This window comes from Python bivittatus, unplaced genomic scaffold (genome assembly GCF_059951505.1).
Source record: "Python bivittatus isolate LINGU-HERP-01145 unplaced genomic scaffold, Pbiv_v1 ctg000480_np1212, whole genome shotgun sequence".
NCBI classification, from domain to species: Eukaryota; Metazoa; Chordata; class Lepidosauria; order Squamata; family Pythonidae; genus Python; species Python bivittatus.
This window is the reverse complement of record NW_028277075.1, coordinates 639,138-661,795: the sequence shown is the minus strand read 5'-3', so window position 1 is coordinate 661,795 and position 22,658 is coordinate 639,138. Positions and strand designations below refer to the sequence as shown.

Below are 22,658 nucleotides of genomic sequence, written 5' to 3'. Positions count from 1 at the left end.
ATTGTGACCTGCAATTTGGCATAAAGTGTTGTCAAACGAGTTAGCAGGAAATATCCCTAAGTACCAGCACCAGCTGTTCTTTATAACATAGCTGAATCCCATCATCAGCTTTTAGAGACAGCCCAAGGGTCTTCTGGATGGGAGTTGTTCTTATCAGGTTTTGAAGGGCAAGGATAACAGTGCATGGGGTGATGATGTAAAGTGGACAGACACAGTTTTAAAGATTTTTTTCCTGGTCTTTGGGGAGGAGGTTATTTTTGGTTTTAAAACACTTTAGGCTATTTTAGGACATAAACTAAACTTGCCACCTACCTTCTACAGTTGTGGTTAGAGGGTGCTCCATGGGTGGTCAGAAAGAGGTTGAAGGGCCTCAGATTTCTTCTTCCTGGTAAGTAATGACAGACCAGGCAGAGTGGACATTATAGTGAATGTAATATTTCAGCTCTAGATTTCTTTGCACCATCTCCCTTCCCATTTCAACCCTTTTACCTCTTCCATTGCTGAACATGATTACCTCATAAAGACACAAAAAAGGGAATGCCCTTTCACACTATGATTGCAATTGTGTATTCATATTGTTTGTTCTTTGTGCCTCTGACAGATCTTGGACAGTCCATTTTTTATACCACTACATGTTTGCTACCTTTTCTCAATGATGACATCTTGAGTACTTTACCGTACACAATGATCTCCACTTTAGCTACATTCCCACCGTTTCTGCACAAAGATATCATAGAGTATCTCAGTACGTCATTCTTGCCCATGGCAATATGTAAGTAAATCTGGCTACTGCTTCACTTGTGAAGGAGAATAGCAAATTCTTCTGCTTTGGAGGGTTGATTTTTGGAATTCCCAGTGAACCATGAATGCATGTGATGAATCAGCCTAAGGGTGCAAAAGTATTGCTTGTGCTTCTTAGCATCCAGCTTTTGCTTTTGAGAATCAAGGTCTGTAGATGGATAACTGTAGGCGAACAGAGTAAAGTAAGTTTTCCACAATCATGTTTAGGGCCTATTAAATCTCTTCAGGGCTGTGTACATCTCCATGAGGATTCCACTATTTCCACTTCTCTCTGGATTGGGCCTATTTGCCATTGATATGCAAAATCCTCTTTCAAGAAAATAAAACTCAGGAAAGGTAGTCCTTTCAAGGTTAATATAACCTAGATTGATAAGAAATCTAGTAGACATTTCTAAAACAATCAACAGGTGCAATCTGCCCCTCCCTCACAAAAAAAGGGAAATTAATATCAACATTAAAATCAAAAGAGCAGGAGAAAACAAAGCAGAACTTTCACACCCTAATCTGCATGTACGTACGTACGTACGTATGTATGTATGTATGTATGTATGTAGAGAGAGACAGAGAGAGGCGCCGATTAGGGTGTGAAAGTTCTGCTTTCTGCTATATATATATATATATATATATATATATATATATATATACATACATACATATATATACACCCTCCCACCCCTATGGGTGGTATGTGTCTTCCTCAGTCTTAGGACCTCTGCCAGAGGCCTGGGAGTCTGAGGGTCCTGCACAGTATCTTAGCTGTTCCTAGCACTGCATTCTTCCGGACAGAGCGCTCTGATGTTGTTCCTGGGATCTGTTGGAGCTACTCTGCCAGCTTAGGAGTCATAGCCCTGAGTGCTCCTACCACCATTTGAAGGTAGAATACATGCCAACGTTGTGGTGTTGTTACTTTAACCTTCTTCCTAATAAATCTTATTGTACAGATCTCTGAGAGCTTTGTTCTTGAGGTTAACAGTTTTCAGGCCAGGTTGCTGCAAGACAAGTTTCATGTTAATACTGTAGGAATGGGGTCCCCAGTGTGATTGCTGTGGACAGCTTCTTTGATGCCCAATGGATACTTTTCCATTTAATTTTCTAAAAAGACTTTTAATTAAAAAAAATAAGATGGTATGCAGTAAATCAAAGTTGTATTAAACTATATCATCATTGTCCACTTCTCCTTTGTTCTCTCTGCATTATTGTCATTTGGGCGAAAATTATTATTTTTTGTTATGTGAAGATCCATATACCTTAAGGTTGCTATGGAAATAAACAGACTTTAAAATTGGGTTGGAATATCAAGAATGAAGCTGACAAAGAGAAAGCTACAGCACTTGTATTGCTAGTACGGTGGGCAGGTACCCTATTTTCCTGAGAAGGATCTTCTATCTAAAGGTTTGTCAGTGGCTGGAATTCTTTATTGAAAGGCTGTCCAATTCCAGTCTGGTTTAAAGAGAAAGAAATGTAAGAAGAGAAAGCTCAGGCTTTGAAGTTGCTCATCTATATTTTGCATTTGTGTGGCAGACTCAGGAGGCATACAGATGTTCCTCAGTATGAGAAATGGTATCATATTTTTATAATGTTGTTTATTTCTAAATGAACATTGGCAAACCTGTTGGTGACATGTAAGTAGCTGTCTTAGCTATTGGAACAGCCTTCCCTAAACTGGTGCCCTACATATATCTTCTATATATCTGGTGGGAACCAAGTTGGGGAAGGCTGTGCTAGAAAAACAAAGATAATTAATGGCTGTGCTAAATAAAGGCAGTTAAAGCTGAAATCCCATAAACTATGGGAATAGTTTTGAATAAACTTAGTGAGACCCATGTTTGACTAGACACATATAGGAAGCTCTAAATAGATAATGTTTCCTCCAGAGCTTTCAGACCTCATTGGAATGATATATATTAATGCATTGGCTTTGATAGCTTCTAATACATCAACACAATATCCAGTCCCCTGCTTGTGGTTTCACACACACACACACACACACACACACAAGATTACTACTCCCTGTTGCAGCCTTTTCCAGCTTCATGTTCTCCTCACCCACTATGGCCAAAACATGTAATATTTAACTCTATCAATTTTCTAAAAAGTACAGGATCTATGTAAAAAGGAATATCTGTTTATTGCTACCATTTATTTTTGGTTACATCCCTCTGTTTGTTGGTACAACACCATACAACTGAGATGGAATAGTAACACACCATTGTTAGAATGTACAATATCCTATCTTAAAATGCTGAAAATATTAATGTTTCAGAAATCAGCTTTCCTATGATATTAGATATGTGTACATTGTAATATTTAAAAGCTGAAATGTGCATTTGACATTTTAAAGAAATGACTGGAACATTTGTGAGTATTTTTCTCCTATTCGCTGTTTTTCATTATTATGGTATGTATCCCTCATTGGCTTGACCAAAAAGTCATGTGTGCATCTTTTTCCTAGCTAAGCAAAGAAAAATCTCCAGTTTCTAAAGCATTAAAAGCATTTTAGAACCTCATTTTGAGCGATATGCTTGTGACATATATAACTTATATATCTGTAATATGTAATAAGTTAATAATACTTATTACATATTAAAGACATATTACATTACCTATTAATAAGTAATAATATGTAATAAGTTAGATATGTCTAACTTACAGATATGTCTGTAAGTTAGACATATCTAACTTATGAGTTAGAACTGTGTTCTTGTATCAAAGAGGCAAATTTAGCACCATGGCCTTATGCTGGTATATTGTTAAATTCCTCATTAAAGGAATGGACACTTAAGTGAAACCAGCAGAAAGCCAGACAGACAACTTCACCAACACAGCTGAAGGGCTGGAGGTGTATTTTCTGGGGGGAAGGGCCCAGAGCAGAGTATCCTGCAAAGCCTGCCGAATACTACAAATGTTTTTTAAAAATGTCCACGTGCAGTGTCTGTCATATTTGTCAAGTTGAAAAAAAAATGTTGATCTCAATAACAATTTCATGTTGGGAGTAACAGTGTGCTCTGATGATTCAGCCAATCATGTGATCAGTGGCCGGGCAGAGTATTTGAAAGATTTATTTATTTAATAGGTCACCTGACTCCCAAATGATTCTGGGCAGCTTACAATTAAGAAACAGTATATGTATAAAAGAACATAGAAGATGCAGCTGACCAGAAGATCAAAGTATTTAAAGCAAGACCAAAACTTTTTGCAGGTCCTGGCAACAAGATTTAGACTACGTGAGATATTTTATAGCCAGACCCAATTGTGGTTGTTCTTAGGAAGCTAAGCAAAATGCAATCTGGTTAGCACTTGGATGGGAGACAACTAGGAAATACCCTATCTGATGGATAGATGAGGAAAACATGTTGGAAGAAAGCAATTGCAAATTACTTCTGTACTGTTTTTAAGAAAAGTACATGGACATCCAAGTTATCAGAAATCAAGCTTAATTTAAATGGACTCTATTGTATATAGTAGAGGTAGGGAAAATGACTTTAAAATATATCTGCTTCTGCACCAGGAGGCATCTGTCACAGTAAACCTAGTGCACTATGTGGAAGAACCCTCCACAGAGACCTGGAAAGAAATAAGAATCTTGAAGATTCCTCTAGCAAATATAAAGTTTAAGGGAACAGCTATTGTCTGTGCAACCCATATAGTCAGAATGATAACAGTTCCATTATTCCCCAGAGTAAAAGCAAATTAGAAGGGGTGCTTCAATTGGGGCAACTGAAATGATCATTGAACCAACCAACTGGTACCCATAGTCACTAAGCAAGAAAAATGACTCAAATATTTTCATTGCGTGATTAAGATGGAGTGAGCCCAGATTAAAAAAAAAGTGAAATCTATTTTTGGAAAGAACTGTAATTCCAGTGCTGTCACTCTGTAATGACAACTGGGATATTGTGATGCTGGCAGCTATGGAATTGGTAGAGTATTTTTTAAGGTCATGAAGGTAAGCTGAAGCCAACAGCCTATCCTTCCAAAATATTCATGGATCCAGAAAAACGGTATGCCTAATTTCAGAAAAACACTCTTGCAAAAGGATAGCTATATGAACAGTTCTCAACTACCTATACATATTTGAATTCTACCCATTATAGATAGATGATTGGTTCTTCTGATAAATTGCAAAGATTTGGAGTGGGTACCACTGAGATGTCAGAAACTTTTCTTTCAGTTTTAAGATACAACCATTTTGCTGAGTATCTTTCCAGGCAAAACACTTGAATTAACAAAGACTTTATATTAATCCGAACTAAGATCTTCTGAACCAGGCTTAATTAAATGTTTAGAAGAAGTGAAGATTTATGAAACTGTAATATGTGCCTCAAAACCTATTTCTAATCAGTTTCTTCAGTGTATACCCACATTACTAGTAATATTAAACTTTATTCAAAATGGCTATTGTCTGTACTCAGTGTGCCTGCTTCATTCATCCTTTGTAGAAAGAAGAAGACATACAGTATCACAGTGACTAACTCTCTGTTATTCAGCTAAGATGTAATGAAAAGTGCTGAAAGGAGTTCATGAAGGTGACTTAGGCATCTTAAATGCAGAAAATATTCAAGATTATCTGTTTGGCGACCATGGTTGAGTGAAAATCTTAAACTCTGTGCCAGAAGAATATGCTTTCTCAACAGAAAGGACAAACGCTATACAAAGATTGGAAGAAAATAGGAGCTGATTGTAGGTACTTAGTTGTTGCAGGCCTTTTCCCAATTATTTTGAGATTGCGACCATGGCCATTTTTAGAAGAAACACATGCATACACAAAGTCTTGCAGCTTGCTGATGTCATGTTGAAACAAGCAGAAACTACCACAGCTGATCAAAAACATTGGAAACATTGTCCAGCAGCACAAGAGAATCTACTACCTACTACTACATGCATACACATATTTATATATATCAACACCATTCACTGTGTCTCTCCATACATTTCTATCTCTGCAAACCACCCTTGCTTCTATCACATCAATAGACCACTTCATACACTACCTTTTAAACACTTTTTACTTTCTTTTTGAAGATCTCATCAGCCAACTACAATTTTCTCAGTTCCCCTTCCTTTTCCTCTTGGGCCATCCATTCTATCTTCACATATTTGTTTTAGAATTCAATCCTCATTCATTTGCTCTATATGACTAAACCAATTCAACCTAGTTCTTTAGTACTGATCAGTCATTTTGGCTTTCAATCCATGTTCATTCAGCATTTACTCATTCTTGACCCTATCACTTTTTGTTTTACCCCACACACTTTAAGTACCCCATTCCCAATCATTCAGATTACGTTTATGCTTCTCCTGATATATCAGGATCTACAGCAAAGTGAGCAGAAGCACACTCTTGTACATTGCCATTTTGACCTCTTTTAACATTCATTTCTTGCCACGGATTACTTACTACCTTCCTATCAGCATTTGCACCTTTTAAAATTTCTTCATCCCTTTTCTAACAGATATACAAATTCATTTACTTGCTCTATCTTATTGCTCTTTCTATATAACTTGCAATCATTCACTCCGTTTTCTTTGTCAAACACAACTATCTTAATAAGTACATTAATATTCAGATCTGTATTCCTTGCTGCATCTAACATTCACAGCAAATCATTCAGGTTCTCAATCAACAATGTGACATAATCTGCATACCCTTCCATCATATAGTGCTTTTATCTCATTCAATAATTAAACTTCAACTTGTGTGTTCATGCAAAATATTTGGTAACTGAAGCCTATCCACTTTTTTGTATACTTTTCTTTAATCAAACATACAATTAACTTCTCACTTTCAGAATAAATCTGGTTTGCATACCCCCCATCCAGAATAGGGGTGTCTGCAGCTCTGGAGATATATGCAGTGTATTAACGCGTAAACACTCAGGAGACTGTTAGAAGTTCTATAGCCAATAACTTCTTTAAAAACATAATAGCTAGATGGAGATGCCTTATGAACCTACAGCAGATAATTCACCATCATTTACAAGAAAAAAGCACTGAACTGTGTTCAGAAAAATCAAAACACATATTGCAACCAATGTGCACAAGACAGTGGGGAAACAGAAACTGCAAAATGATTTTTAGCAGAAGATCTATTTCTAGCTCCATTAAGTTACAGAGCAAATCTCATTCATGAAACCAAGTTTACTTCAGCAGAACTGACCATAGAGCAACAGTTTCTACCCCCAATTCCAACCTTGGAAGCAAACTGGCACATTCCCAGGTTTGATTTCAGTATATGCAGTAGTTACTGTAACTATGGTTAATTCTGTTTAACTGAGAGTCTAAGGCCAGTTTATATAGAACAAACAGAGGATGAGGAAGTTGATCTGCTACCCATTCTGATATACAGTACCTGAGCCATATAGTTGATTGTGTCTTATTGTAGAGCAAGTCCTTGCCTATCCGTCATTTAACTTAACTAAGCAAGAAAAGTCTGGACATTGCTGAGAATGAGGTTCAGAAACATGGAAAAGGTATATCAATGGCAAGTGTGGACATTGCTCTACCCAGCCAGCTATGAGAATGGTAACTTCTTGACTTGAGCTATTATTTAGTAGGAGTTTGAAAATGATCTTGGGCTGCCATGCAGGCATGAAGAAGACTCTCTTGGTTCAGTGTTGGCCTTTTCTCGCTTGTGCCTAACCACAGTATAGACATGCCCTGGCAACCTTTTTTCTGTTATGTCCTGATGATTTTGTCTTCATCTTACCTTCATCCCATGAGTGGCAGACTTAAGTTGTCCTTAGTTGTACCAACTGTCTTCTTTATTCAGATGGTGTTTAAGGGCAGACTCAAGCTGTATAAAATCTATTAGGTTTGTCAGCTTGGAGGGAAGTCAGGTGATGGCAGCAACCTGAAATAGGCAGGATAAGGGTTGCAATTGGGGACAATATGTTTCATGCTGGCATAGTTTTCTGCCAACTCAAGATGAGTGGCTAGCACTAATTCAGCAGTGCGGAAAGACCTTCTGTATGGTACAAATAAATGGGAGAAATCAGATGCATAAATAAGTAAACAATGGAGACTAATTGAATAATAGAGGAACAACAGAGAAAGATATTATAGGATGAGCTATTAATTCCATATTTGAATGAACCGCTTATTCATGAGCCAGTTTATACTGCTAGCTGCTAAAATTTTCTCTGCTTTCTTTGAAGTGGGCTCTTCAAGAAGAGAAGGGGTACCTGCTCATGTTAATCTTTCCGCATCTTCAATGCTAATGATTGCAATGCAGTATACATCCAATCCTGGTATGTACTAGCTTTCATGGCTATTTCTTGTACTAGCAGAACTACTTGAAAGCTCTCACTACATGAATTGCTGCTTGTGGTGCTTTTAATCATTCTCACTGTGTGCTTATTTTGAAAAGGCATTGAAAATAGCTCTTTTAACATGTCTGAGCCTGGTGTCTAAAGTAGCTATTTTGGTGCTAATTAATTTCACGATGATGCAAATGTACATTTGGGTTCCAGTGTTAAAGAACTGGAAACAGGACCATAAATTCTATTTTAACACCAGGAAATGGGACAGTTTTTTTTAAAATCACAGTTGCCTTAGTGATCATTGATAACTCTGAAGTTCATATTAAATTTAGATTAAAAGGTGTTGATTGCTTCATATTTTGCATTTTATTATTAATGATAATGCCTCCCTAGAAAAAGATATACATCCTTCAGTTTAATGAACTGATTACAGGTAAAGAGAGACAGAAGAATAGTCACATTGTTATGATAAATGGTTCATAAGGGTGTCTATTCAGTTACTGCGTATGGTGTTTTTAAAATTTTTTAATGAATTTTCTTGTTTAACTGAGCCTAAAATTTAATAAATGAAAATTTCCCACTATTATGTGGATATGCTGTTGAAAAGGGGGAAAAAAATCACCAGTTGATCTCTGTCTATTAAGTAGCTGATTACATATATTTCTGCTGATAAAAATAAGGCAGTGCCATTACCGTGGTTACCAGCAAAGGATTCAGACAGTAGTGAGGCCTGCTATGATAAAATAATGCTTGGATGTACTGGAAATGTTCTGCTTGAATTGTTCTCCTGTTTGAAAAACACTCTGCTCCATTTGTTGCCTCTCTTTTGGGGATGTGCCAAAACCTTTTTGGGGGATTCAGATTGTGGACTTTTGTTATATAGGATAGCGATTATCCAATTTGGCCTTTGAAATGTCACAATCTATTTGACATGCCAGAACGATAGTAATTAAACAATAAATACTGTATTTATCATTTCAAGGGATTTGTTTCTGTCTGTCTCTTCTTTTCCAGTGTATCACTGTCAGTTACTGGAATGTCTTATGAAACACAAACAAGAAGTATGGAAAGTAAGTTTGGGACCAAATATCTTTTGTCAAAACAGTGATGAATAGCTTAGTAACTATGAATGACTAAATCATTTGGACACTATACTTCTGATTCCTTACCTGAAGTTTATAGAGCACAGATCCATTGTAGAATGATATAAATTTATGATGTATTTTTTCCTGTTTTAGGCTCTCCACTGATATTCTAGGTAAAGTAGCACAGGTGAATAGAAATCTGGAGGAGAAACACTGATTCAGTCTTTTAGAAGAACCATACATTGTTTGGGCAAGCTTCTTTTCCATCTCCTCCTCTGCACCCACCATTGTCTCTCTATCTCTGGGCTTTTTCCCATGGTTCTTTCTGACAGTTTGGACTTGCTTGTTCTCACGGTATTGGTGGATTTCAGAAACTCCATCAATCTATTACTGGCTACGTTGTGATATATGTAAAACTGCAACAAACCTAGCCTTGAAGTACTGTAGGGTTTCTTGGCAATCCATTCCTACATTAGTGGGAACTCCTGCCTCACCCTGTCTTTTCCTTGGCATTAACTGGGCAGCATCTTTTTCCAACCAACCCATATCCCTTGAACCTAGTAGAGATGTTGGGTCCTTTAGCCTGGCTTTTTGATGGATCATCTCTTTCTTGTTTGTTCATTTTTTGAGGCTTAGTATTTTTCTCCTACTTTCTCCTACCTATTGAAATGTTGCTTATGGCCCAAAAAGCATTGTGCTCCTCTGAATTAGAATAACAACAAGCACCACCATGATAGCAGAAAACTTTGGGTGAAAACCAGATACGGATTTTTACATGCAAAGTTTATGAGCAAAGTTCTGGAACTGTAAAAAAAAAAAAAAAAAATTCCTGGACTGATCATTGGAGGCTCCCTTGCTCCTTAAATCTAAGTTTCTGTTCCCCTGCTGCTGTGGAATATAAGCACCAAAATAATAACAGTACAGGTCCTTGCTTAACAACGGTTCGAACTTACGATGGCCCTGGAAAAAGTGCTTTATGACCCGTACTTGCACTTACAACCATTGCAAACCATCACACCCCCCTGCAGTCACATGATCATGACTTGTGACCTTTTTACAATGGTCATTAAGTGAATCACATGGTCATTAAGTGAATCATGTGGTCATTAAGTGAATTCCAGCAAGAAAATCCATTGGGAAAGCTGGATTTGCTTAATGACCATGTGATTCGCTTAACAACTGTAGTAAAAATGGTAGTAAAATTGGATCTGGTCATGTGATTCACTTAATGACTGCCCTGCTTAACGACCAATTTTCCATTCCCTATTGTGGTTGTTAAGTGAGGACTATCTGTAGATGCGAAAGCAGAAGTAGCCAGTGAATGGATTTCCGTAGGTAGATCAGAGCAGAGTTTTGGTAAAATCATGGGTAATTAATTTTATTTAAATCTTTTGGGAAGGGAGTATTCTCAGAAGAGAGACGACACTGCAGTTGTGTACATGACTACTTGGAAATAAGGCCTATGTACAGACCAGTATGTAGACTACTGTATAGGATTTCAATGCTGTGCATGCCTACTCAACTCATATGCTTCATTGACTTCAGTGAGGATTATTCCTTAGCCTTAAGTGCCTCCAAGTCTTGGGAAGGAGCACTGAATTGCTAATTGTTTTCACTTTTGTGTTACTTGTGTCTCACTGCATCTGTAAAGACTGCCGTTGCCTGAATTTGCTTAAATTTGTTGTACCGTCGGACTTTCTCTAGGACTTGCTGTATGTAATAGCATATGGCCCATCTCAAGTAAAACCACCTGCAGTACAAATGCTTTTCCACTACTGGCCCAACTTAAAACCTCCTGGGGCAATAAGTGAATATCGAGGACTACAGTACACAGGTAAGTGGGACATAAGCTGTGCAGTAATGCTAATACAATTTCCTGGCAGAAGTTATCAATAATGCCACTGAGGTGTGGGCTTTTTTTTTTTTAAGCATTGACTCCTCTGTAAAAAATGTTCATAGCCCTGTACTGAGCTCTGGATTAGAACTTTTGAAACTGAAACACGGAAGAAATAGTGACCATTTTCTGACTTCCAAACTAGAAAAGCAGTTCCGTGTTGGAAAATGCTGCCAAGAGATAGGGTGGAAGGTCCTCTGTGAGCATATGATGTTTAACCTACCTGAAGCATGGGCAAAACATTGAACTGACAACTGAATTCAGTGAGCTAGTACATAGGTCTGCATTTTGAAGCTGAGAAGAAGGCTTGATGCTGTGATGATAGACTTATGATGAGTTCCCATTTTATACTCTGACTGCTTTAATTCTGTGATGACCCATTTAGATGAGATTGTACCCATTGGATTGCAAAAGTGATTAGCATGGATGTGTGAACTAACCCTTAAAAATACTTTATACTGTCATTCTGTAAAGATATGCAGAATAATAAACAATACTTCACATGTTTAACATGTAAGAAAATGTATTATAGCTATGCCCTATCTAAATTCTAACCCCTATATTTTAATTTCTAGATTCTCAGACAGAGTTCTTTCTTATGAACTGCCTGACATCCTTTAAATGGCATTACTGGAAGTTGAATCTTAACTGATAATTCATGACAATAATTTCTTTCATTATTCTTTCATCTATATTTGCCAGAGCTGGGCTAACATCATTTGGGTAAATATCTGAGATATGAAACTGAGACAGGATATTATCAACTGAAATTTCTGCAGACTATATTGCTGGTTTCACACAATGCTGAATTTTACTTGTATTTAGCTGTTTGTAAACCTGTGCAACTTTATCCATGGTGGTTTTGTTTTTCAGCGTGGAATCCCATTCATTGTCAGCACATTGAATGCCATAATGCAATTAACAAGCCAGCTGTGAAGGTAATGGACACTTCTCTACCTTTTAAAATGTGCCCTGTGAGGAGCCATTTCAACTCTATCCCAGCAGTTCATGGCATAAGGCCATTAGAAACATAAAGGAAGGCTATTGTGCACTACTCAAACCATGGCACTGCCAAGTATAACTATGATAACCCCACTATAATATTCCTGTTGAAACCCTTCAACTCTTTTCTATGAATAGATAATTATGAAGATGATTTTTTTGTCCAAGTTCACTTTCTGATAGGCAGTTGCTAAACGAGGACTACCTGTACTTTACTTCTACACTAAGAAGTGTTATCTTCCCTCACAGAGACACCTATTTCTCTCTTCCCATGTCCTTTGCATTCATCCAGATGAGTGCAGATGAGAATCAGAAGTCTTATGATTGAAGAAAAGTATGACCAAATAAAGAAAGTCGCAAGCTAGAAGTTCTGCTATAGAACTGGGGTTTTGGACAACAGTAAATATAAATCCAACATTACATTTTGGATAGAATAATGAGTATAATTTATTCAAAGTGAGGCTTCCTGTGAAAAGTGAAGCCATATTATCTCTTGTTGTGATTCGTTGTCTTTGTCATCAGCACTATAAGCATTCAGATACCAGAGTTGTATGTCTGATGCTTATGAATGGATATTTTAACTTTTGAGCCAAGTTTGAATGCAAAACTAAAATTATGATTTTGTGGTAACCAGAGTGGAATTATGCAATACAAAAGTTTTAAAGAGTGAATCCTTATGGCGAATCTTATTCCTACCTGCAATCCTAGCATGCAAATTTTGTGAATAGGGGAAGAACTCAACCCAGGGATTCCACTTTGTGTAACACTCCTCTATAAGGAGTAAAGAATTATGAGTTTTACACATCACATTTAACTATGATTTTGTTAATTATGTTTTGTTGAACCACAATTGGCTGGGAATACAGACATTACATGAAGCTGTAAACCATACTTTACACAGGCACAATGAATGTGTTAATTGAACACACTAATCCAAAACCAAATAAACTGCATTATGGTGTAGTGTGCTGTGCAACTCAGATAAGCAAGCAAAATCATATTCTCTTTTGATATTTTAACTAACAGCACATTCTGTTTTTTCCCAGTCCAGTCTTATTTGCATATTAGTTTGCTTGGTGAATCTCAGCATGTGCCAAACTAGTTCATTACAAATTATCACATTATTTCTTAATATTTTCTTTTTCTGGATCAGTGCAGCAAAATATATCAAACAAGTATTCAAAGAAATAATAATATAACCCATCTATGCTACCATCAGTCATCACTGGTAATCCTTTCTCCACATTCAAGCACTAGAAAAAATGAAAACTCAAAGGAAGACCAGGTCTGCAAATGTTAGTTCCTTTCATTCAAAATACAGTTGCCCTCTAATGAGGTTTCATGTGGGTAGAGTGCTATGTGGGAGGGAGAAACTAATACATGCTTCCTGTATGTTTCAGATGTGTGTAGATCCTTCTTTATCTGTGGCTTTGGGTGATAAACCACCCCCTCTCTATCTTTGTGAAGAATGCAGCCAAAGGATTGCAGGGTGGGTAAACCAAGAGATGTGCACGCACACACAACTGGAGATAAGCTTAAGGGGCATCTTTTTAAAAAGTTGTGTTAAACGTTGGAGCCTAATTAAGTTAAAGTGACACTGAAATGGAAAGGGAGCAGAAAAAAAAACTTCTCAGTTTACAGGTCTGTGCAAATACAAGAAGTTGATTTTTAAAGTTGAATAAGTAAGTAAATTTGCTTTATTAAGTTACAGTCCATTTGACACTGCAGGAAGTATTTATAATAAGACAGCGTTGGGAGTAGTGTCTGTGTCCTGATTGCAACTGAGCGAGAAGAATTGAGATTCAAAGAATATTAACAGATATGAGGAAGTACAGATGTATGGATAGAAGGATTTTCCAAATATGTAAAGGAAAATTGTCCTACTGGATGCCTGTATGTAGTAAAATTTGGCTAAACTACTTCTAGTTTCAGTCTTTGGTAAAATGGCTTTTAAAAGCTCAGGCTTTGAGCTGTGAGGTCCCAAAATATGAATTAAAGTCCCACCTGTTATAGACTAGACCACCTGTTTCTATTATCTTACAGTTCATATAGAATAATGACACTTTTTAATGTAGTAAAATATATTGGCAATACTTCTGGTAAAGTAAATATGCATTGCTAAGATTGGCAGTATCTTTGAGAGTCAACAAGATGTAGTGGTAGAAGTATTAGAAGAGAACCAGCAGGATTCAGGTTCAACTTTCTCCCATGCAGTGAAGCCCAAAGACAATCACTACCTCTCATCCAAACCAATGTTGCTCAATTTTTGTGAAGCTAAATGTGCCATGAGTTCCTTTGATATTTGGCTCACACTTTGGATGAATAGGAAGTCAGGAGTTCAAGGGGAACATCATGCTACAAATCTGTGCTATAAGATGTTACACATTTTGCCACACATTTTACTACATGGGTGAATCTGTCATGTGTATTTTCTCTTTTTTCACCATGGCAGGATGATATAAACACATTCCTATATATACAAATAGATACAGTATACGCATACAAGCTACTTAAGCTGTAAATGGAGTCCCTGCCTCTTCAGTTTATTTGTTTGTCATAGTTGTGTTCCACATCTCTCATGGGATGTACTGTAGCATGGATGCCATTACTCTAGTCTTGTCCTACAATATCCCAGGCAAGGCTAAGAAAATAGTGATTTCCCAAGGCCCCTGGCATATTACATAATTGAGGTATTCTAAACTGATATTTCCCACATCCAACCAGACACCTTAGCTGCCCCACAATCCTGATTCTGTAGCTGAGATGGGAAACCTACACCCCCAAAGTCACATGTTGCCTTTGACTGAAATTCAAGCATTAGCCACTGCTGTTTTATAGCATCTCTGAGAATAAATGTAATCATCATTCAACTAGTTGTAACAGTACATGTGGATGGGCTTCATTGGTGGTTGAGTGGCACTAGAATTCACAAGTCAGAAAGGACAAAGAAAGGGAGAGAGGAAGAAGTGACCGTCCCACTTTAAACTCTGACAACTCCTACTGTTGCCTTCAGTTTAGCCCTACTGTTGCCTTCAGTTTAGCCTGTTATGCAATCCCTGAAGGAATTCAACATTGGTAGGAAAAAATCAATCCTATTCCTATTGTATAGCATTAGGTTGTAAATTGTAGTGTAAGACCAGTATTTCCCCTTCATTCATGGTTTCTTAAGCATATGATAGGACTTTTCTTCTCACTATTATTTGCTTTAATGAGATATTAGAATGGAATGCTTTGATTGTGTTATAAAAATAGTGTTACTAAGAATGAAATCTAATCCAGGGTTGTTCATTAATACATTGTCTTTTTGCCTTAGTTTTAAAATTCAGTTATTATCAAATTTGGGGGTATGTGGCCACCAATTCCTGGACATGTAAACCAGAAGGTGTGATTTTGGGCTGCTGCTTTGTGATTGTCTTAGTGTTATAATTATTCCATTTGCAAAGGATTACTAAAAAGTATTTTAATTTTATAGAAGTCACTTTTGTGTCAACATAATCCTTGCTTTAAATCTAAAGCAAAAACAATTAAATTGGAAAGGAGGTCTGGCTTTTGTATAGGCATGATGCATTTGACACTTGGAGCTGCTTGTTCTCTTTTTTAGTATTTTATCTTTTGACAAATAAGTTTTTTTTCTCTGGATATTTTGTTATCTTCTAAATTAGAGTGTTCTTTGTAACCTAAGACAGGCAGACTTGGAATAAATGAATGATGAAGAGGCTAAAGCTGTCCAGTTTAGAAGTAAAAATAAAGCTTTGGATCCTAATTAAGTGTCTGTGAACAGATGGAGCTCTTCCCTTCATGTATGTCTAATGGAGGTTCTGGTAATTGGGGAGTTAATTTTAGACCATGTCTCCCATAAAGGGTTCCCCCTCCTCATTTTCCCAGATGTCTGGAGCAGATTTTCAGAGGTGTAAGAGTGACAGAAGTAGAAGAAATAATTGGTAGAGGTCTCCTAATTCCTACCCTTCTACTTGTAGAAATACCTGCAAGAATTCTGCTTAGGGAATTCTTAGGAACCTAGAATATATATGATCATTTATTATATTCAGAATACAGGTGTTTCATTGAAGGGATAGGAGACATCACAAACTACTCTAATTCTTTTTTTTTTTTTTTCCTTTTAAGGGATCACAGTGAATGGTTGGTTGATGTTCTTTTACCACAAGGTAAGACTGAATTTAACACTAGAGAGGAAGTAATACTCACAATATGGTCATAATAGCATTTATAGAATCATAGAATTGTGATATGCTACAAGGATGCTCAAAGGACATTCATAGTTGGTGGAAGGTCTTTGCACGTACAGAATCTCAGGTTTAATCTCTTCCTCCTTCAGCTGAAACAATCAAATAGGCTGTGATAGCAAATTCCTCTTCCTTAGAATGTAAAAAGCATATCATCTTTCAGTGTAGGGAACCCTCGGCTAGATAGATATACAGTCTGAAATAAGCTTTCTAGGTTCCTATTTCAGGACCGTTCTTTAAGAGAAGTGCAGGCATGCATGTTATTCTCAAAGTGGTTAATTCTTATTCTTGCACAATCTAAGGCCTTTTCTTTCATTAGATAAGTTCTAGACTTAGTCAGATTTGAAGTAGACTCATTATAATCCATACATTTTGAGTAGCTTTGTTTTACCCTTAATTAAGTTTGGATGTAACCTAAACTTATTCATGATGTCTTAGAGGAGATGACGGCCATTGGTTTTAGAGCTAATGTTACTGTGAACGATCACACTATATGTGACTTTAATCTTGGATTGGACAACCTGTGGCCCTCTAGATGTTGCTGTCCTGTAACTCCTAGAATTCCTCACCATTATCCTGGCTGTTGAGAAGTGAAGCAACATTTGAAGAATGACAGGTTGCCCATCCTGTGTTTACTGAAAGGCTAAAAGGGAAGGGGATGCATGCTTCAGACCTTACAGCTGATAAGTTCATGTCCAGGATGGTACAAGAACATCTTTGGTAGTCTTAACACTCTTTTATGTGTGCCTGCAGATAGTGATGGAAAGGGCTGAAAGTAAATTTTTAACATTCTGTAGTGAAGTGCATCTTACATTATGATTTAGAAAAGATTAATGCACGAGGAATAATAACCTTTTACAGATGTTTAACACTGCTGCTGCAAATTTGTGAAGAGGGAGAATCAGTGTAATGGCAGGTATTGCCCCTTGGCCTATGACTGAAAGCATATGTTGAGGTCCATGTATGTTTACAAGGATTCACAGCTAAACTCTTATCAGAGAATTAAAGTGATGTAGGCCAGAACAGAGGGTACCACTGGACTTCAACTGTTCTTCTACACATGTTAACTCTATGCCAGTTGGATGTTTATAAGGGAGCATACTCTAAGACAATCTTCCTGACCCAGCTGTTCTTCAGATGTGTTGGGTTGCAACTCCAACATTCCCTGACAGTCTGGTACTGGTTGAGATTAACCTATATAGGGAAAAATGTAGCCAGTAATAAAGTATACTCAGGGAGCAATATTAACTACTGAAGACAAGGGTGAGTAATATTTTAGAGGCAAGGGCAACACTTTTTAAAATAACTTTTTGTAGCTGTAGGGGTATGGCGGTGACATAATTTAGTGAAGACAGCTGGAAACTTTGATTATTTGTTTTTGCAGTTGGAGATAGTTGGAAGCTTAACATATCTATCCTATTTATCAGTGCTCATTGGTGGGGAATTCAGTGGTTTGCTGTTAAATTCAGAGGGAAATAGGAAGCTATTTTTCAGTTCTGAACTTTCAGTGGAAATGAAGTGCCTGCCTTTGTTAATGAAGGTTGTGAAGGGAATAGCATTTACTGAAATTGTTCCAGCATATCTAGCCTCTGTAATTTTTCTTTTTAAAAAATTGGGTTAGTTTGATGCAATGTTTAAAAAAAGAATGATAAGAGTGAAAATATATTTACTGAGTCTATAAATACATAAAAAAAATAACATCTTTATTTTCAGTTTTAATTTTAGAATGCATATGTTAATATACTCATATCTAAGATTATATATAAGACTAACAGAGAAGGTTTTTGTGATGTATTTTTTAAAAGTTTGGATAGTGTTCTTACTGCCAACTTCTGGGCAGTTTCTGAAATTTCCTGAGTAGAATGCATTTTCACCACAGATGCATTTGCCTGTTTAGTGCTAAATTGGAGATTATCCTTCCCCTACCAAATCCGATGCAATTTCTCTATTCTTAAAACTCTTGTAATCCATGGTTGTATGTCTTCCTTATATGAATGTTCTGGCTTTAGCTCTGAGCTTAGGAGTTGAACAGTTTTATGCAGTAATTTGTGTTGTGCAGGTCAGAATCGAATACCGGTCTAGGGCTGATCTACTGTTAGATCAAATGTAATAGTTATCTCAGGCAGCAGGTGCTAGGAAATAATATCAGAGTGCTGGCAGACAAAGCTGTAGGTATCATTCAACCAGCTCTGTAGCCTCTAAATTAGCAAGCATTATATAAGTAAGATTCAACTGCTAGGTTAGTTGGCTTTTGGGCATGGAATGGGGAGAGTAATTATCTTGCCCTTTGCCTTGCATGGAAGTAGTTCAGACTAGCCATGACAATAAAGGTGTCATGGCTAGCCTGAACTACTTTCATGCAAGTGAGAAATAGGCAAGATTTGTCTTATTTTGAACAGTAAGAGGTAGAAGATTGGAGCCATGAAACAAAATTAATGTCCAGATGTTTGCTAAGTCTAAATATTCACTTTCCATTACAGACAGACCTATAATATATCCTTACCCTATAATGACTTAATATAAATGTGTTTCTAACATACTTCTAAATAAGGTACTGAATAACCAAATAAGATCCAGAAGCCAGAGACCATCCTAGAATTATGCTTTTCTTTAAGTCCCCTGGTCAGCCTGCCCAATATATCACACCTGATGGAAGAGTGATCATAACTATTTTGATTTTACATTTCCCTTCCCCTTATAGCTGAAATTTCTGCTATATGTCAAAAAAAGGTAAGATAGCAGTGCATGTCTAATGAGATATCATTCAGCCTTTTTTTTTGGTTTCTGACTTCACCTCATCATCACATGCTGTTTAAAAATCTTTCTGTATAAATCATCAAATCATGCTAAAACATCTTGACATTGTTCTGATTATTGTGTGTTGACATTTAGCCTACAATTCTAAGAACTGTTTTATTGCTATTAATTTTACAATGTCTGGTTAATTATGAGCATGCTTCACGTAAGATTGCTAAACCGAGAAGCCTGTTGAAGTGAATAGAGACTGCAAAGGTAGTTTAGGAGGCCAACAAAAGAAAGATATGCTCTGAAATGAAGAATGTTTATGATGTTATTTTTCTTCTAGATAGCATTTTCCCCCAAAGAAGACTATTTGCTCAGTCTGGAATTCCTTATATATCCTTTATACCTTGGCATTGTTACTATTATAGTTGTCCTCTTGCTAAAGTATGAACAAGTTAGAGATAATGGTGATGGACAAAGGAATAGCAATAGAATCTGACAGTTGTAAACAAAGGGCAGAATCCTGGAACACATCAAGATAAAAGAAGACCCATCTTGTTTCTTTTTTCTTTTTTTGTCTTTTATCATGTTATGCAAAGGTGGGAAGATTTTGGGGATCTAGATTTTTTTTTTTTTTTAGTAGAGCTCCATAATCTACTGGCAAGATCAGGTATAAAATAATTGCTGAGTGTGGAGCCAATGCTTAATGATGGCTCAGATGCTGGACTCAGTTATATACTGGGATAGCTTGCTTATGGAAGTACAAATCTGTGGTGGAATTTGTATAGATCAGGTATTGTAACACAAAACTCCAAAACTGGGTAGTAAAGTTATATAAAAAAATAACCAAATATCCAATATCTATAATCACATGGATTGTCTGTCTGTCTGTCTGTCTGTCTGTCTGTCTGTCTGTCTGTCTGTCTATCTATCTATCTATCTATCTATCTATCTATCTATCTATCTATCTATCTATCTTTTTTAAAATTCTTAAATAGTTGTAAGTGATTGATGATTTACTGCAAAGCATACAGCACTGTATCAGTAAATACTGATCTACCTTTTGCCTACACTACTATACGGAGGCTAAACATAAGAACAAGGTTATGCAGACCTTCACAGGGTGTCTTGAACAAAGACACATGCAAAGCACCTTTCCAGAATTTCTTCACAAAGCAACACACCCACCAAATGTCTAACCGTAAAGTGGCCATGTTTTAAAACTTCTCCAACAGTTCCAGATCCTGGAAGAAATGTCTGTATGTGCCCAGAAACTTCATTTGATGCTTTTGGTCAGCTTTGTAAAGTCAGCTATGCAAATTCTGCACAGAAGCCAGTTCCAGCTACAGGAATTGCCAGACAAAGTTTCAAGGTGACACAAAGTGCCTTCTTGAGGTGAAACCAAGCCATCTCTCAGGCTTAATGAGGAACAATTTAGAGTAGTGTTTCTCAACCTTGGCAGCTTTAAGTTGTGTGGACTTCAGCTCCCAGAATTCCCCATCCAGGTAGCTAGGGAATTCTGCGAGTTGAAGTCCACACAGCTTAAAGCTGCCAAGGTTGAGAAACACTGGTTTACAGGAATAAATACTGTTAGTAGGAGCTTGGCTTTCAATTTTTGAATAGAAGGGTGACAACTTAGAATCTAGTAGCTCAGATCTGAACTCTGCATTCCCCCAGTCTCTGAATATCTCAGCTTTTCAACCCATTCCAAGTTAGTGGTTTAAATGTAAATTTCTGTGATTGTCGGCTAGTTGATTTTTTGCTTCTGTATTGCATTTATTTTGTTTTTTTGCAGAATTGCAGTTCACATGTTAGGAGGGCTGTTGTGACATGTTTCTCTGCTGGCTGCTGTGGTCGCCATGGTAACAGGCCAGTGCGTTACTGCAAAAGATGCCACTCAAATCATCACAGCAGTGAAGTTGGGGCAACAGCAGAGACCCACCTTTATCAGACATCACCACCTCCTATCAATACCCGTGAATGTGGGGCAGAGGAATTAGTCTGTACAGTGGAAGCTGTCATCAGGTAATGTTCACCAGCCTAATTAACACCGCCAAATTTGCTTTTCTGCCCTCTATCCTCTGTTCCATTATCACAGCCTTTCCCAACTGGTATCATCCAGATGTATTTGACCCACAAAGCCCAGTCAGAATCATCCATGGTTCCAATCTAAGAAGCTATGCTGCCTGATACTGAAAGGTTAGTACAGTGAACTCATATATGGGTTTTGGAGTTCATCTTAGATGTTCTTCATCTTTTAGCCTGCTGAAAGAGGCTGAATTCCATGCTGAACAAAGAGAGTATGAGCTGAACCGCAGGAGGCAGCTGGGCTTGTCCTCCTCACATCATTCTTTGGACAACACAGATTTTGATAACAAAGATGATGACAAGCATGACCAGCGGCTTCTGAGCCAATTTGGAATCTGGTTCCTGGTAGGTGTGTTTTCCTTTCTTCCTTTAGATTCAGATTATAGAGTTTGTCACTACGTTGCAATTGTTAGAAGAATCTCAGAGATTAAAACAGTCTTTCCCAATATGGTGCCTTCCAGATACACTGGAGTTCAACTCCCATCATCCATAGCAAGCCTCCCCAATATCTATACTGGCTAGGGATTATGTGAGCTGAAGGCCAGCACATTTGTAGAATTGAGAAGGCTGAAACAGACTTTGTCAGAAATTCCATACAATCATTTTTCCTTCCCCCCATCAAAGGGTTGATGAAGATGAGGAATGCAATAGAGGGGTGAGGATGAGCCATACTCTTTCTGCTGCATGCCCTCTCTTTATCAGCTTCAATCGGAAGGTAACCATCTTGGGTGACCAGGGTTCTAAATCTCCATGAATAGAGAAAGTTCATGGTTTCTGAGGTTTGTTTTCCTAATGCATAGCATGTGGGGATGACAGAATAATATTCTCCTTCCCATTTTCTTGTTCACTGTTTGAGGGCATAGTTTCTGGAGAAGGTCTTTTCTTAAACAGCTTTGGCAGATTATAAAATTATAAAACCTCAAAAAAAAAATGCACGACCACAACAGAAAAACAAATGTATGTATACTTTGAACAGTGTTGACTCTGGGGAACTACAAATGAGCAACTCACTAAGCATTTACATGTGGGGAATCCTGTCCATTCTTTCATATATACTAAACTGACTTAATGCAAACAAAGATGACTAGCTTTGTAGCTGTTGCTCCACCCCTAGTTATTACTAGTTCTGTTGCTATGGGATTAAGACTATTTCTCTGCAGTGCTTTTTATTTCTGTTTATCTGTCGAAGGACATATGGTTTAATATAATCTTTTATTCTTAAAAGTTTAGTTCAGTCTTCCTGTCTTCAAACTGTCTTTTTGTAATACCCTAATTAAGGAACACTTCTGGGGGAACTCAAAAGCTTTTCTTTTTATTTGTCTGGTCCTAAAAAAACATATCACCCACAAATGGAGTTTGCATGCTTCTGATATTCTTTGCTGGATTACAACTCCCAAGTTTCCAGGCAGCATTTTGGGAGCTTTAGTTTACCACATCTGGAGGACACCATAATGGATGATAGTGAGGATGATAATTAAGATTTAGAGGCATCTGACTCCAGAATGACTCTGGGCAGCTTAAAGTTTAGTCAAAAAGATAATGG

At 37.2% G+C, this 22,658-nt stretch overlaps 1 protein-coding gene across 1 annotated transcript in view; it reads left to right on the top strand.

Annotated features, from left to right (window-relative positions):
• The window catches only part of UNC79 (unc-79 subunit of NALCN channel complex), a 130,582-nt gene that overhangs the window by 15,618 nt on the left and 92,306 nt on the right, over window positions 1-22,658 (top strand). Inside the window, exons 4-13 of the mRNA XM_088145212.1 lie at window positions 602-772; window positions 7,956-8,048; window positions 9,075-9,130; window positions 10,850-10,979; window positions 11,913-11,977; window positions 13,442-13,530; window positions 16,167-16,207; window positions 18,987-19,015; window positions 20,823-21,052; window positions 21,289-21,460. Of these exons, the coding sequence (XP_088001338.1) occupies window positions 602-772; window positions 7,956-8,048; window positions 9,075-9,130; window positions 10,850-10,979; window positions 11,913-11,977; window positions 13,442-13,530; window positions 16,167-16,207; window positions 18,987-19,015; window positions 20,823-21,052; window positions 21,289-21,460 (1,076 nt within the window). The remainder of the gene's footprint in view (window positions 1-601; window positions 773-7,955; window positions 8,049-9,074; window positions 9,131-10,849; window positions 10,980-11,912; window positions 11,978-13,441; window positions 13,531-16,166; window positions 16,208-18,986; window positions 19,016-20,822; window positions 21,053-21,288; window positions 21,461-22,658) is intronic.